This window comes from Myotis nattereri (genome assembly GCF_964212035.1).
Source record: "Myotis nattereri genome assembly, chromosome: 13".
Classification (NCBI taxonomy): Eukaryota; Metazoa; Chordata; class Mammalia; order Chiroptera; family Vespertilionidae; genus Myotis; species Myotis nattereri.
This window is the reverse complement of record NC_138088.1, coordinates 60,347,459-60,364,048: the sequence shown is the minus strand read 5'-3', so window position 1 is coordinate 60,364,048 and position 16,590 is coordinate 60,347,459. Positions and strand designations below refer to the sequence as shown.

Genomic DNA, 16,590 nt, shown 5'->3' with positions numbered 1-16,590 from the left:
ATAAAACTAAAAAAAAAAAAAGACCGTACCCTTTTATGTAATGATGTTTACTTTGAATTTATATTAGTTCACACAAACACTCCATCCATGCTTTTGTTCCAGCCCTCCGGTCCAGTTTAAGAACCCACTGTGGCCCTCGAGTCAAAAAGTTTGCCCACCCCTGTTCTAGAACCTGGGCTGCGGGGTTTGCTTTTTATAATCGATTTTAGAGAGAGAGGGAGAGGGAGAGAGAAACGTTAATATGAGAGCAAAACATGGATTGGCTGCCTCCCGCACCCCCACGACTGGGGATCCAGCCTCAACCTGGAGCCTGTGCCCTGACCGGGAATCGAACTGGTGACCTCTGGGTGCGTGAGCCGATGCCCAACCCACCGAGCCACACCGCCCGGGCCCAAATGCTTGCTAAACATCCAGCCAACTGGTCGACCTCCCCAGCCCTCAGCGGGCAAACGCCCCAGTCAGCCTGCCCCCTCGCACTGAGGCCACGTGTGCAGACTCTCAGGAGATGATGACGATCGTTTGTTTACAGAACAACGAAAGCTGGAAATACTCGGGCATTTTAAACTGCCGGTACTTTGTCCACGTCATCGGGAGCATCTGTTCAGCTCAGGCGAAGTGACTAACTTCTCCTTCATCACATTGTAACGGATCCTTCCCACACTCATCCACCTGACAAACGCTTCAAAAGCAGGGGATGGAAGACGGCTCTGATTAGTACACTCACGTTTGCTAAACTGCAATCAGTGGGGAGGGACATTTATCAGTGAAAAACATAAATATTCAACATCATGAAAACAGCTACATTTTGTTCCTGTCAGAGAGCGTGAGTTACTTGAAAATCATGAACCCTGGAGTGTTTCATCCTCTTGGTTAGGAACTGGTCGTGGCCGTGGCTAAGCCTCAGACCTGCTTCCCGCCGGTATCCGGGCCTGGGGACAGCTTTCCTGCGCCCCCTCCCCCTCTATCCCGCGTCAGCGTGTGGACATCCGGGCCTGTGGACAGCTCTCCTGGCCCCCTCCCCCTCTATCCCGCGTCAGCGTGTGGACATCCGGGCCTGGGGACAGCTCTCCTGCGCCCCTCCCCCTCAATCCCGCGTCAGCGTGTGGACATCCAGGCCTGTGGACATCCGGGACTCACACAGAGCAGCCTCACTCGTCCGTATGCTCTGATTGTGTCCAAGAAGACTTTATCGAAAGGACGGCTCTGGGGCTAAAGATAAAGCTTGAAAAGCACTTCTCTAAATAAGGCCAAAGAAGCCGGGCCAGTGTGGCTCATTGGTCAACCTGTGAACAATTCCCGGTCAGGGCACAGGCCCGGGTTGTGGGCTCCATCCTGTGAGGGGCGTGCAGGAGGCAGCCGATCAGTGATTCTCTCTCATCATCGATGTTTCTCTCGCTCTCCCTCCCCCTTCCTTTCTGAAATCGAGTTTTTAAAAAGTACCGTAGATGCCCAGACTGGGCACAGCATGAGCACAGCGTGGGGGAGGGACAGAGGGACGACGCTGTCCTCTTCGCTGCCGGGATGCGGTGGCCGCTCCTGCTGACCGGTTAGGGCCGCACTGGACTGGCTGCCTAGGCCTCCAGCATGACTCCCGCCTCCGGGAAAAGGCTCAGGCAGCAGAACGTACCCTCGTCCGTTGGTAATTCCGTCCTGAGCGCAGACGGCCCAATTCCAGGAGCTCAGACTGCACCGCTCCCGCCCCTGCGCATTGTCCTTGAAGAATAATTGGACTTGAAATGCATTTAGACGTTTAAAAAAACAAACCGCCTCATAAGAGCAACCCTCCCCTCGCCTCCTCCGAGGCTCCTGTCCTCAGCTGAGCCCAGAAACACAGTGTTCCACTGCGAATTCTCGAATTCTCGTCCAGCCAAACCCTCTCGAGTTTCAGCTGGAAGGGAAAGTGAGCTGCCTTCTGTCTAATCCAGTAACAGCCCGCCGCTGGCCGCTCCCTAATCCAATCACAGCCCGACCACGGGCCACTCCCGCCCCGGCCGGCAGGTCAATACCCAGCATTAACGCACAGCCCCCCACCGTCCGCGGACCATCTCAGCCGGCCTCTCCATCCAACTGTCCCTTTTCCTGGAGCAATTCAACTTTTTTCTTTCTTTTTTCAAAACTCTTGCCTTTTGGAATCTGAACAGTGAGAACAATTGTCATGGCAACGAGCCACCAATTAGAGAAAGGCGCACAGCAGGGGGAAGACTGGCAGGTGTAAGCACACGTGTAAGAGCTACCGCAAAACAACTCGATAAAAATGTGCCACACGGACAGCACATACGTGAGCCAGTGCTGCCAAAATGCGCGGGTGACCCCAGCCCTGGAAACGCCTGTGAAGGAAACAACTCAAAGGAACAAAAAAGGAGGAGAAAGTCTTCTTGCAAAATGACCTGTGACTGTAGGACGTGGAGTGGGATGGAGGCCTGGCTGTGGAATGAGAGGCTGTTAAAAATGACCATTATGAAGCCGGAGGAGCAGCAGGAAATGTCCCGGGTGTGTGCTCAGTTACAAATAGCATAATCACCCTGGCCGGGTTGGCTCAGTGGATAGAGCGTCGGCCTGCGGACTGAAGGGTCCCAGGTTCGATTCCGGTCAAGGGCATGTACCTTGGTTGTGGGCACATCCCCAGCGGGGGGTATGCAGGAGGCAGCTGATCGATGTTTCTCTCTCATCGATGTTTCTAACTCTCTATCCCTCTCCCTTCCTCTCTGTAAAAAAATCAATGAAATGTGTTTTTTTTTTTTAATTGAAAATAGCATAATCATAATCGCACTCAAAATATGACGGGAAATACAGAATCCGTCTCTAGCCCTGGGTTGGTGTGGAGAGGTTATTTGGGGGAGGAGGGAGGTATTTGCACTTACATTTTCCACTTATTATAATAAAGTATACATACTATAAAACCTATGATTGTAACCATTTTTAAAAACATGTTTGTGTTGATTTGAGAGAGGAAGGAGAGGGAGAGAAGGGTGGAAACATCCATGATGAGAGAGAATCATTGATCGGCTGCTCCTGCACGCCCCCTCCTGGGGATCAAGCCTGCAACCCGGGCATGTGCCCTGACCGGGAATTGAACCCTCACCTCCTGGTCATAGGTCAATGCTCTACCACTGAGCCACACTGGCTGGGCTGATTTTAACCATTTTTAAGGTTACAACTCAGTGGTAATAAGTATATTCACAGTGTTGTGCAAGTATCCCCTCCCTCCAACTCCGGAACATTCCATCACCCCAAAGTGAAAGTCTATACCCTTCAAACAGTAACTCCCCATCCCCTCCCCGGCCCCTGGCAGCCGCCCATCTGCTTCCTGTTTTAGGATCTGACTCTCTCAGAGCCCCTGTGAGTGGACTCGGACAGCGTCTGTCCTGTGTGACGGCTATTGCACTTAGCACCATGTCCTCACAGTTCCTCTGCGTTGTAGCTGGTGTCAGAATTCCCTTCCTTTACAGCTGGATACCAACCCACGTGTGCGCAGATCGGACTGGGATACCACCCCACGTGTGCGCGGACCGGACTGGGATACCACCCCACGTCTGCGTGGATCGGACTGGGATACCACCCCACGTGTGCGCGGACCAGACTGGGATACCACCCCACGTGTGCGCGGACCAGACTGGGATACCACCCAACGTGTGCGCGGACCAGACTGGGATACCACCCCACGTGTGCGCGGACCGGACTGGGATACCACCCCACGTCTGGGCGGACCAGACTGGGATACCACCCCACGTGTGCGGGGACCGGACTGGGATACCACCCCAAGTCTCCTACTCCCCGTTCCTGTAGGGGGGTGGGGGTGAGGAGTCGTTCTAACAGATGGACCAGAGTCCACAGCGCCCAGCCTCCTGCCCACCCTCCAAGGTCCTTCTCTTCTAATGCCCCCTGCCTGACCCCTCCCTGCCCACCGCCAGTCACCAGCCCACCCACCGCCAGCCGCCTCCCTGTCCCTGCCCTGTCCACACCGGACCCTCAGGCGCAGGCGCGGGGCCCACAGCACAGTGCCGCACTCACAGCCACAGCGAGTTCCGCCCCTGCGTGATGACGGCCGTGAACCGGGTCAGCCGCCGGGCGTCCACCTCGATCCACTGGTGGAGGTCGTTCCTGCCCGCGCACCAGGCCCCGTCGTAGAAGTCGTTCTCGCTGACGCCTGCCTGAGAGAAGCAGATGTGCTCGTCACAAAGGCCCCAGGTGGCGGCTCCTGGCCCGGCCGGGTGTCTCTGCGGAAATGAAAACTGGAACCCGGCCGGTGCGGCTCAGGGGCTGAGCGTCGATCTAGGAACCAGGAGGTCACGGTTCGATTCCCGGTCAGGGCACAGGCCCGGGTTGTGGGCTCCCTCCCCAGTGGGGGGCAAGCAGGAGGCAGCCCATAGGTGATTCTCTCTCATCATGGATGCTTCTATCACTCTCTCCCTCTCCCTCCTCTCTGAAATCAATTAAAATATATTTAAAACTAGTGGCCCGGTGCATGAATTCATGCACAGAAAGGGACTTAATTAGAAGAAATATTTTAATAATGCTCTTCGCCCTTTCTCTATAATAGGAGCGTCAACCAAATCCACATCGACAATGACAGATGGAAACACACACGTGCGACTGGCGCCAGCGAGGGCTTTATATGTATCACGCATGCGCGAGTCAGCTTAGCCTTTTATAGACATAGAACAAACTTGCTCAATTAGACCTGCTTTCTGATGTAGCTAAACTTTTCCAGCCCAGTGAAGCACCCCAACTTCTCTTTCAGGTAATTGTCAGCAACACAGCAGTAAATATCAACACGATGCAGATTATTATTGTAGATCACGCAGGGAGAACAAAGGGTAAACTATTTAACTGCAGCCGTGTTTGACTATATCCTGCGCAGTGAGAAAGGCTGAAGTCACTTTCAAGGTCCACCATTTCTTACTCCTTTTCAGTCGGGACAAGTTTCTAAGCTTTCTAAATCTCCATTTTCCGGCCAATGAAAAGAAAATAGGATTCCACTGAGTCTCCTATCTACCTACTCCAGGACTTCTGTGAGGATCAAATGAGATGAGGCAGGGAAAACGCTTCACAGACATTTGGTTACAGTGTGAAATGTCTGCACCTGGCTATAAAGCAAGTCGGGTTCCTGGGCTGAAGAAACTGCAAGGAGGCTCGTTGCTAGGGAGAGGAAGCCAGGCGTTGCTATGTGACGCCATTACCCAGCACCCACAGCCATCGTTTCCAGGCTGGGCTGGGCTGGGTTGTGGGCTGTATTTTGTACCCTGGGTCTCAGCAGCCGTTTGCTGGCTGTCGCTTTGAGGTGGAGGCAGGACCCGTGTCCCACTCGGGGGAAGCCGAGTGTTGCTTTGTTGGAGAAGGTCCACGGTGCCGTTTCTTTATAAATGGCCAGTGCGCATCATGGCAGCTCCTGCATTGAGTGTCTGCCCCCTAGTGGTCAGTGCGCATCATAGCTACCGGTCGGATGGTCGGAGGGACACTTAGCATATTAGCCTTTTATATATAGAGATTTTTAAAAAAAAAAAGCTCTGAAACTAGATGTGAGGTGCCTGGACGGGGACTGTGAGTCCGGAATGGACAGAGGGAATGGATTCAAAATGTACGTATTTTTAAAAAAAGAAAAAGATTCCCATGTCACCACCCCCACTCCACAGAAGCCCTAAATTTTTCTCTGAAAACAAAACAAAACAAACAAAAGAAAACACCACAAACCACAGAGGCCCCAGTGCGCAGAGCCGGGCAGGTGTGACGTGACAGGTAACAGGGCTCGGGGGGTATCAGCCCGCTGAACAGTGAGCTGCCTGGCCCTCCCCCACCCAGCTGAGAGCACAGGCGGCCAGGCCCACAGCAAAGGAACCGAGGGGTGAGGAGCCCGGGAGGCGCCTCGGGGACGGAGCCGCCATGCCTGGGGGAGAAGCCGCTGCGTGACACGGGACAGGACGTCCTCCGAGCGAGCTCTCACGTGGAGACTCCAGCAATGACAGCCGAGAACATGAGACCAGCACGGAGACACTGGGGAGTTTTAGGGGAGGAAATTACATTTAAAAAATGTTATCTGATCCTGTGCCAAATCTGCAGGGCCGGGCGTCTCGAGGGTAAGAGCAGCACAATCATTACGGGAATGCTCATTTTCAAGTTTCCAGGACTTAAAATATTTGGTCCTGTGATTCCCATAAAAACCCAAATATCCAACATTCCAGCCTTTTGGCGCGCGCACGCCGCCGGCCAGACGCAGGCAAAACCTCTCTATCAGGGCGAGCAGGACGTCCCGTGGTTTGGAAACGAACCACCCACCGTGCTCCATCTGCCTCCTGCGCAGGCCGCGCACTCGGGGAGCCCCGCGGGCTCTGTGCGGCCAGAGACCTAGGGTGGGTGCCACCCCCTCCCCACAGCCAGACGGTCTGATGGGCAGGCAGGCCTCGGGGCAGAAGGCGCTGGGTGCGAAGGACCCTGGGAGGAGCAGGTGGGGGTGGGGTGGGGGTGGGTGATGCCTGAGAAAGTGCCGCCGCCCATGCGCTGCCTGCCAGGACCCACGTGGGCCCCGCGTCTGGGCGAGCGGGCAGGTGCCTGGGGCAGAGGGACAGGCAGAATGTCCCCACGCACCTGAACTTTGACACCAGCGTAAACCTCGGGTCAGCGTCTGTAACCGACTCCCCGTCCTGCGGGCACGTCTGCAGCCACGGGCAGCCAGCGTCTCCGAGCTCTGACCGCACTGCAGGCGACACCGGGCAGATACGGCAGCGGGCGGACCTCGCTCACACCCTGCCCGACTGCCTTTCAATGCGGTTTCCAATCCTGATGCCTTAGTGCTTCTCGCACACAAAGCCCCATCCATGGGCACGCCCGCCCGCACGCCCGCACGCCTACATGCCTGCACACCTACACGCCTGCACACCTGCACGCCTGCATGCCTACATGCCTGCCACCTGCACGCCTGCACGACTACATGCCTGCACGCCTACATGCCTGCACACCTACACGCCTGCACACCTGCACGCCTACATGCCTGCACACCTGCCACCTGCACGCCTGCACACCTGCACGACTACATGCCTGCACGCCTGCCGCCTGCACGCCTGCATGCCTACATGCCTGCACGCCTGCCACGTGCACGCCTGCACACCTGCACGACTACATGCCTGCACGCCTGCCACCTGCACACCTGCACGACTACATGCCTGCACACCTGCACGCCTGCCGCCTGCCGCCTACACAGGGGAGGCGAGCTGCTATTTTTAAACGCGTTCCAGGCGGGCGTGTGGGAAGACGCTGGAGCCCAGGCTTCCTGAGTCTGATTCTGGAGGCGGGAGCCCAGCCGCCCGCATCACTTCCCCGGGGCTGGGCACTGCGGCCCCTCCCACAGCTGGCACCACTCGGGGCTAACACTGCGTACCCACGGGGCGGGAGCCCAGGGCGGGGACAGCCAGCCCGCCCGCCCGGCTACCCAGATGCCTCCGCACACCTGCGAGCAGGGCCAGGGTCTGTCCGAGGCCTCAGGGCAGGCGACGTGCCACTGAGGGGAAAAGAGGCCCCGTGAGGGCAACCAGCACCCAGAGCTTTCCCTCCACCCGACTCCATCCTCGCTGCGGGGGGAGGGGGGGGGCGGGGGGGGGGGGACGCGTGTCCGCAGACCTGGCGGCCCGGGAGCGTGCTCTCCACCCAGCGGCCTCCCTGGGCTGAAGGACAAAGAGGCGGCAGAGGTGGCCGGAAGCAAGCACAGCCAGGAGCTGCCTGCGGACCATCCGTCCCTCCTCCGGCCTCCGCCTCCCGTGTGCCCGGCGAGGGCAGGGCAGCGAGGACCCCGGGATGAGCGGCCTGTCTGCACTCAGCAGCCCCCGGAGAAGACGCCATCAGTCTCAGGGCTGTCTCTCAGCTGCGGTCAGCAACGCCTCCCCTGTGAGAGCTGGGGTCAGTGACCTTACTTTTACAGCCCCGTCCCCCGAGGATGTCTCCCGCGGGTATTTTAGAGAGAGGGGAGGGGGAGAACGAGGGGAGAGAGAGAGAGAGGCCTCGAGGGGAGGGAGGCACATCGACTGGTTGCCTCCTGCATGTGCCCCGACAAGTGGTCAGGACGGACCTGCAACTGAGGTGGGTGCCCTTGGCCGGGAACCGAACCTGTGACCTCGGGTCCGCAGGCTGACGCTCTAACTGCTGAGCCAAACCAGCCAGGCTGGCCATGGACAGGTGAAAGGTCGTGCCGGTGCCTGACCTCGCTCAGCCAGCCGGAGGGCCAGGGCCGGAGGGAGCGGCGGGCGATCGGGACCCTCCCCGGCGGTACCTGGATGTTGAGCCGCCCGCGGTGCGCGCCCAGGCCGTAGCGCTTCACGGTGGACGCGTGGAGCTGGAAGTCGGTGATTTTTAAGGTTTCCAGGCCGAGGGGCGGGCACCCTGGAAGGACAAGGCTCGTGACCAACCAGGACAGACTGGACAGAGGCCAGTTTCTGGGTTTCTGAGCCCCCCCCCCAACTCCCCTCATCGCCGCACCCCCCTCCGGCACTGCACGCCCAGCGTCTCTGGGTAAATCCTGGCGATCAACAGCCAACATCACGCCCGTCTCCACGCTGGGCGACCTGCTCGGACACCCCTCTCCGTGGCTGCCCACGCCTCGGTCTGAGGCTGTTCCCGTGGGGCTCGCGTTGGGTGTGTGCGCTGGTCCCCACCTGGCACCACCAGGGAGGCTTCCGCCTCCAGGGCCACCGGCACCAGCTCACACACCTCAGCCTGAGCCTAAAGCCAGCAGCCCTGACGGGCGTGCTGACCGGGTTCCCTTGGACGGACCAGTGTGGGGGCAGCTTCCTGGGGGGGCAGTGTTTGTAGTGGCTGCCTGCCCGGCTCAGAGGCCACGGGCTCCCAGAGGGCGCTCCCTGGGGGTCTTGGGAAAGCAGGGATCGCAGCCTTATCTCAGCGCCCTCTCACCCCCATCACAGAGACCCTGAGACGCCGCCACCGGCCGGGAGCCAGGAGCCCGGACACTCAGCAGTGACGGGACGCTGGCTGTGGGGCCCTGCCCGCCCCCTCTGAGGAGCATGGAGGCGTGTGAGGCTGGGCAGGCCCCCTCCCCACGTGGGGCTTGGGAGGCAGCCCCACACCAGGGGTCCTCACGGAGCCTGGGGCAGCAGCGTCGGGGTGGCACTGGCCTCACTTACCCGCCCTGACATCCCCGGGGGCCACGGGGACGCCCTGCTCGTCGCTGGCAGCCTTCTCGGGGCTCTGGGTTCTCACGCCTCTTCTGTTGCTATTTTTACCTAAAAAGAAAGAGAGAGAAATGTCTGCTTCCACGTGTGTGAGGGTTTCCGGGGGGCGAGGGCTCCTCTTTTCAGAGCAGCTGTCCCCACCTCTGCCTCCTCCCCCTTCCCACTCTGCCCCCTCCCCCTTCCCACTCTGCCCCCTCCCCGTCCCCACCTCTGCCCCCTCCCCCTTCCCACTCTGCCCCCTCCCCACCTCTGCCCCCTTCCCTTCCCCACCTCTGCCCCCACCCCCTCCCCACCTCTGTCCCCTCCCCATCCCCACCTCTGTCCCCTCCCTCTCCCCACCTCTGTCCCCTCCCTCTACCCACCTCTGCCCCCACCCCCTCCCCACCTCTGCCCCCTCCCTCTCCCCACCTCTGCCCCCACCCCCTCCCCACCTCTGTCCCCTCCCTCTACCCACCTCTGCCCCCACCCCCTCCCCACCTCTGTCCCCTCCCCATCCCTACCTCTGCCCCCTCCCTCTCCCCACCTCTGCCCCCTCCCTCTCCCCACCTCTGCCCCCTCCCCGTCCCCACCTTGACCCTCCCTCTCCCCACCTCTGCCCCACCCCCTCCCCACCTTGACCCTCCCGGGCCCCAGAGGCTGACACCGTGTCCATCTGATCACATGGAGCTGGAATGAGCCTTCTGGGCCCAGAGCTCGAATTCCCCACAATAGGGCGGCTCCCTCCCTCGCCCTCCAAGGCCTGGGCTGGGCAGAGGGAGGGGACAGCGAGTTCTGGGGAGAATGTGGGGTTCCCTCCTCCTCTCTGCGGCCTCCAGGGCTGTGGGGGGGAGGGGTCCAGAGCTCAGTCCCGGCCACAGCCTCAGCCTCGCCTCCCACACGCTGGGTCCCCATCCTGGACCGAAACGTGCTGCTTGGCTCGGGGGATCCAAGGAAGGTGCCGATGTGGGCACGTGTGCTACCTCCCTGAGCGCCTGAGCCCAGGACCCACCTGTGGGGCAACAGGCAGGACCCAGCCACCCTCTTGAAGCTCCAGGTGCTGCCACCTCGCTGAGCAATTGAGTCCTCAGTGACCCCTTCACCTCTCCATGGCCCGCCCCTCGGCAGGAAACAGGGCGCGCACACACACACCGTCACTGGATGGCAATTACAGGGAGGAAACAGCAATGCGTAACCCGCACCCAGGGCTCCAGGCAGAGCCTGCCTGGGTCACCACTGAGCAAGACACCTTCCGGGGGCTCAGGGGTGGAGCGTCGACCTATGAACCAGGAGGTCACGGTTGGATTCCCGGTCAGGACACATGCCTGGGTTGTGGGCTCTATCCCCAATGTGGGGCAGGAGGCAGCCGATCCATGATCCTCTCTCTCTCTCCCCCCTTCTCCCTTCCTCTCTGACATCAATAAAAATATATTTTAAAAGACAGCTTCCGGCCCTAACCTGTTTGGCTCAGTGAATAAAGCGTCAGACTGTGGACTGAAGGGTCCCAGGTTCGACTCCGGTCAGGGGCATGTACCTTGGTTGCGGGCACATCCCCAGTGGGGAGTGTGCAGGAGGCAGCTGATCAATGTTTCTCTCTCGTCGATGTTTCTAACTCTCTATCCCTCTCCTTCCTCTCTATAAAAAAATCAATAAAATATATTTATTTTTTTTTAAAAGACAGCTTCCGTCTGCTCGTCATTAATATGCTGACGGAGCCCTCCCATCACAGAGCACCATCCCAGTGGCTGAGAAACCGACAGCCCGGCATGTGGCGTGTGACTCACAATCATGAGGCGTTTCCGCACGGATGACAGCATCCCGTCTTGGCAGGTGCCCCTGAGGGCGGGGCTGACCATGAAAGTAACGTCACAGGTGGGGACACAGGCTCAGAGGGGAGACCCCCGGGCACCCCCAGAGCCGGGCAGAGCCGGGGTCTGACTCCACTCCAGGTCCTTCCCAGCAAGAAAGGCAACACATGGCCCGTCCCGATGAAAGAGGAGAGCGAAGTGGAAAGAGAAGGAGCCAGATTAAATCAACATCCCCATCTGGGCTGCGTGACAAAGCTGAATTCCTTAAAAGTAGCAAATGGAGCTGCCAGCCCGGCCGTGTCTATTCTGGTCTGTGGTGATGAATAGAACACTCTGGGCTCATAAGAAAGGCTTTTTCCCTTGCTCTTCAAGGAGCTACAGTAGCAAACCCAGGAACTGAAAAATCCTTCGCTGCATTTTTGCATTTCCCCAGGAAATTCCAGCCCAGCAGGGTCTGCACTCCCTCTGGCGAAGGGCTCAGCCCAGGTCCTCAGCTCCTGGAACCCACACAGGAGGGAGGCCTTCCACAGGCAAAGGGGTTCTCAGGAGCAGACAGACAATGATGACAGCTTCCTAGAGCCCTGCCCACCATGCACGTCTGCAGAGAACCTCACGCGCGAGAGCCAGGAGGGTGACCGTGAAAATCCTAAACAATGGTGGCTGCAAACTCCAGGGGGTGTTAGCAAAAGGGCCAGGAGGGGGAGGGAACAGCCAGTGTCCTCACCCAGTTCTGAGACTAAGCTCCCTGGGAAACAGGTCTCCCTGGGGATCAGGTGAATCCTGAAAGAAGGCTGAGTGGTTGAAGGAGGTACTTGCTTCTGTTACTCAGTTACCTGGATAGTCTGGGGTGGAGATGGAGATACCACTGCAATTTTCTAAGCCTTTCACGAGGGCTACAACAAAATCAACCAACCAGCCAATCAACCAACTAATCAACCAATCAACCAGCTAATCAACCAACCAACCAACCAGTTAACCAATCAGCCAACCAACCAACCAACCAATCAACCAACCAGCTAATCAACCAACCAACCAACCAACCAGTTAACCAATCAGCCAACCAACCAAACAACCAATCAACCAATCAACCAACCAGCCAATCAACCAACCAACCAATCAACCAACCAATCAATTAACCAATCAACTAATCAACCAATCAACCAACCAACCAACCAACCAATCAACCAACCAAACAATCAACGAATCAACCAACCAATCAACCAAACAAACAACCAATCAATCAACCAAAAGCCCTCCCGACCCTCCTCCCGTGTCTTCCCCATCAGCCTCTGCCCTCCTCCGAGCGAGGTTTTGTGAAGAAGGCATGGTCTCCATCAGGGACCCAGGGCACCCTGGCCTCTGTGCAGCCGTCGCCACCTTTCTAACTGGCAACCAAGTAAGGAGCTCTTAAAGGAAAGAGCCGCCACCCAACAGCAGCGGGTGGGGGTGTGCCCAGCACTGTGCGGGCACCGTTGGCACTTGCCTGTCTGTTTGGGTTCGGCCTGGAAACAGCCTGAGACAAGGCCTCGGAGCTGGCGTGTCTCTGGGAGGTGATTGCATGACGTGCAGGAGCAGAGACGTGGAGGAGGAAACGCCAATAACACGGGCTGTGTGCTGAGCACGGCCTCTGGGACGCCGCCTGGCTGGGGACTCTGGGGAACTGAATGGAATGTGCCTCTGAACGGCCCCTCCAAAGACGGGGAGGCTGCTGGTGCCCGCCTGACCCCCCCACCTCGGCAAGTGTGCTCACCGCCATTCCCGTGCCACCGGGAGCAGCCGAGGCTTGGAGAAGCCACACGTGCCCGAGGTGGTGGAGCAAAATTTTGACCCCAGCTCTCTCTGGATCCTAAACAAAATCTGCCCAATGCCTGCACATGCCCTGCAAGGACTGACTGTTCCCTAAAGATCTGTGACATGAGTGTCTTAAGTTAACATGGAAGGTAGCGTAGCTCTCCACCAGCCCCTGTGCCCACGTGAGTAGTGGGCTGGATGCCAGCCATGGGGGCCATCAGCCCTTGGGGTGGCCAACCACAGACCCCAGAGGGTCTGAGAAGGTCTCAGAGGGCAGAGCCATTGCTGGAAACTGCAAGCCTGCGGGGGAGGCTCCGCGGCCCCTGGGAACACCCGGCGGAGACCTCGCCTCAGAAGCCCCGGCTCCCAGCCCAGGCTGCCACCGCGCGGGCACCGGGCACCGGAGGCAGCGCCCACCGTGAGTCCTGGCTGTGTGCAGGCGCCAGGCACATGGGGAGCACAGCGACTATTTCTCAGAACCACAGCCTCCATCCAGCTCCCCAAACGGAGGCCCCCCTTCATTCCCCGGCACCAGCCCTGGTCTCCGAGCCACGGCCAGGCAGGGGGCTGCCAGCAGGCATCGTTGACTTTGGAGAACATTCTGGAAAGAGAGGTGCTGTCTTGAAAGCTATTTGCTGATGTGTATGAAATAACTTTTTTTTAAAAAAAAATAAAATATCCTTTCCCTCAGAATTTTGTGGGGAGTTTATCAGGTCAAACCACTTTGGTTTAACTCTTCAAGTGAACACATAATGCCATGATATAAGATCTCCTGCCCTGGCTGGTGTGGCTCAGTGTAGAGAGTGTCAGCCTGCGGACTGAAGGGTCCCGGGTTCAATCCCGGTCAAGGGCTCATACCTTGGTTGCAGGTTCCCCGGCCCTGGTCGTGCAGGAGGCAACCAATCGATGTGTCTCTCTCACATCACTGCTTCTCTCTGTCTCTCCCTCTCCCTCCCACTCGCCCTAAAAATCAATGGAGAAATATCTTCGGGTGAGGATGAACAAAAAATAATAAATAAATAAATAGTCGGGCTGCAAACCAAGGTCACCAACTTGGACGTGACATGCAACGTACGCGCTCCACCCCGCGGGGGGCCCCCACGTGGCCCTGCCCTGCCCTGTGCCTGGGCTAATGGGGAGCCTGGACCCCCACTAGCCGCAGGCACCTGGAGCTGCTGGGTTCTGCTCAAAGCAGCTGCTACACGGACTGGAGGGAGGCGAGGAGGCGGGTCCCGATGAGGACCAGGTCCTGGCAGTCAGGGCTGTCCATCGGGAGGTGGGCAGCGCTTGGAAGGAGAGGCTGTGAACAGAACCCGGGTCAACCACAGAACCAGACTCGCCGCACACACCACCACCCCTGGGTCTCCTACAAGCCCTGCAGGTCCGGGCTACACCGACGTTCGCCAGGAGGACTCAGGGACTCCATGACACTGAGTCCCTGCACCTCAGAAAAGGGCCCACAGGCCTGGGTCCTGAAGGTGGTGGTTCCACACACCTGCATGCGCAGGACAATTGCAGAGAACTACACTCACTCACACATGCGTGTGTGTGCACGCACGCACACGCACGCACATGCACACACACACACACGAGCATACCTACAAACTAGTGAAATACGAGGTGTGTAATCCAGTCAATAGCATTGAACCCATGTCAATTCCCTGGTTGCGATGGTGCATATAGCAGTGACTCTCAGCCCACGGGGACATTTGTTGATGTCTGGAGACACTGTTACGACGTGGGGAGGAAAGTGCCACTGGCATCTAGCAGGTCAAGGACAGGCATGCTGCTCGACATCCTACATGCACAGGACAGCCCCCCAAACACACACACCACACACAAACACAAACACACGCATGCTCACACACGCTCACACACACATTCACACACACACACCACACACTCGCACACATGCACACACATTCACACTCACACATGCATGCACACACACTCACACACTCATACACTCACACTCAAACACACTCACTAACTCACACACACTCACACATTCATACCCACTCACACCCACACTCACACATACACACACTCACACTCACATTCACACATACATACGCACACACTCACACACACTCACACTCACATTCACACATACACACACACACACACACACACACACACACACATGTGCGTGGCCCAAAATGGAGATCCTGCCAAGGTGAGGAATCCCACACTGTAGTCCTCAAAGGCGTTGTCATTGGGGGAGGCTGGGTGACGGGGACACAGGACCTCACTGCACTGGTTTTTGCAATTTCCAGTGAGTCTGTAATTATTTCAAAACTAGAGGCCCGGTGCACAAAATTCGTGCAAGAGTAGGCCTTCCTTCCTTCCCCCAGCTGCCGGCACCGGCTTCCCTCTGGCACCTGGGACCCAGGCTTCCCTCGCAGCCCCGGCCTTATCTGGAAGGTCATCCAGAAGGATGTCCGGAAGGACACCTAATCTAATTAGCATATTACACTTTTATTGTCATAGATAAAAACTTAACAATTTTTAAAGATTCGGGGCTACTCAGTCCAGCAGAGCTCTGCCTCTCTGGCGATCAGCCACTCATGCAAAACTGCAACGCTCCCAGTTCACCTAAGGGTTCGGCTGTCCACGCCGGCCAGGACGACGGCACGTGACCCACTGCACCTGTCTGTGGGGGGGAGAGAGCAGCCCCGGTCGGAGCCGAGACTCACACACAGTCACACCCCCGGGCCCGGCTCCCGAGCCAGCCTTTCTGTGATGTGAAGACAGAACTCCCTGCGCTCAGAACAGGTGCCTGCCTCCTTCCCTCGAGCCCACTCTCACGCAAGACGAGGGCCTTCGATCATCTGCAAGACAGAGCACTCGGTCGGCGTCTCCGTCAGTCACAGCGGCCCTCGCCCTCTGACTCAGGGCGTCTGGCCTCTTGCGCCGCCTCAGTGAAGCCGCGTCCTGAAGTTCACCTGACAACCCAGCCGGGCCCCGTGTCGCTTCTCCCTCCGTAAGTAAGTGCCTGCTAATGACACGATGCAGACATGAGCGCTTCTGTTCCATCAGGAGCAGCACAGACCTCCGGCCACCACCTCACGTGGGAAACAGTGATTTCCGTCAACGAACAGCACAGAACTGTCACTGACTCCCCTGGTCAAGGCCATTCTTTTCTTCACAGCTTTTACTGATTCAACAGAGAGGAAGGGAGAAGGAGAGACAGAAACATCCACGAGGACAGAGAACCATGGATGGGATGGAGCCCGCAACCCGGGCATGTGCCCTGGCTGGAAATCAAACCATGACCTTCTGGTTCATGGGTCGATGCTCAACCACTGAGCCAGACGGGCCAGGCTCAAGGTCATTCTTAACCCAGTCTCCCCCACTTGGGGTCCAGGGTGAAGGACCGTACTGGCCAAAGGCACCCCCCAACAGGATAGGAGTTGAAAGTCGGTGATAAATGTCACACTTCACTTGTCATAGTTGGGGGTGCTCTACACAGCCCCTCACGGCCCATCAGAAACATGGCAGCCGGAGGCAGCGCCCCAGGAAGGCCCGAGCTGAGAGTGGGAGCCGAGTCTGGGTTTTCAAGGACCTGCTTCCAGTTTGGGGATCATCCCCTGAGCACACTTGCACCCCGTGCTGAGCACAGAGCACAGGAAGGCGAGCGCACGCTGGGAGGTGTGTGGAGACGCTTCTAGAACAATCAGCAGTGTACAGTGAGGTGGGGGCCCATCAGGCCCAGCCCAGACCGGGGTGTCCCGTGCTGTCCTCGGACTCTCCGTCTGGGGTGCCTTCCACACCCCCAACCCCCACCCCCAGTAAGCACCAGGCAGCATGCGTGTCTTCCCCGAAGTAAAATAAACACATGC

At 58.1% G+C, this 16,590-nt stretch overlaps 1 protein-coding gene across 1 annotated transcript in view; it reads right to left on the bottom strand.

Annotated features, from left to right (window-relative positions):
• CPXM2 (carboxypeptidase X, M14 family member 2) overlaps positions 1-16,590 on the bottom strand; it is a 43,285-nt gene that overhangs the window by 24,973 nt on the left and 1,722 nt on the right. Inside the window, exons 2-4 of the mRNA XM_081104497.1 lie at positions 9,126-9,224; positions 8,258-8,367; positions 4,012-4,151 (exon numbers count right to left, since the gene is read on the bottom strand). Of these exons, the coding sequence (XP_080960623.1) occupies positions 4,012-4,151; positions 8,258-8,367; positions 9,126-9,224 (349 nt within the window). The remainder of the gene's footprint in view (positions 1-4,011; positions 4,152-8,257; positions 8,368-9,125; positions 9,225-16,590) is intronic.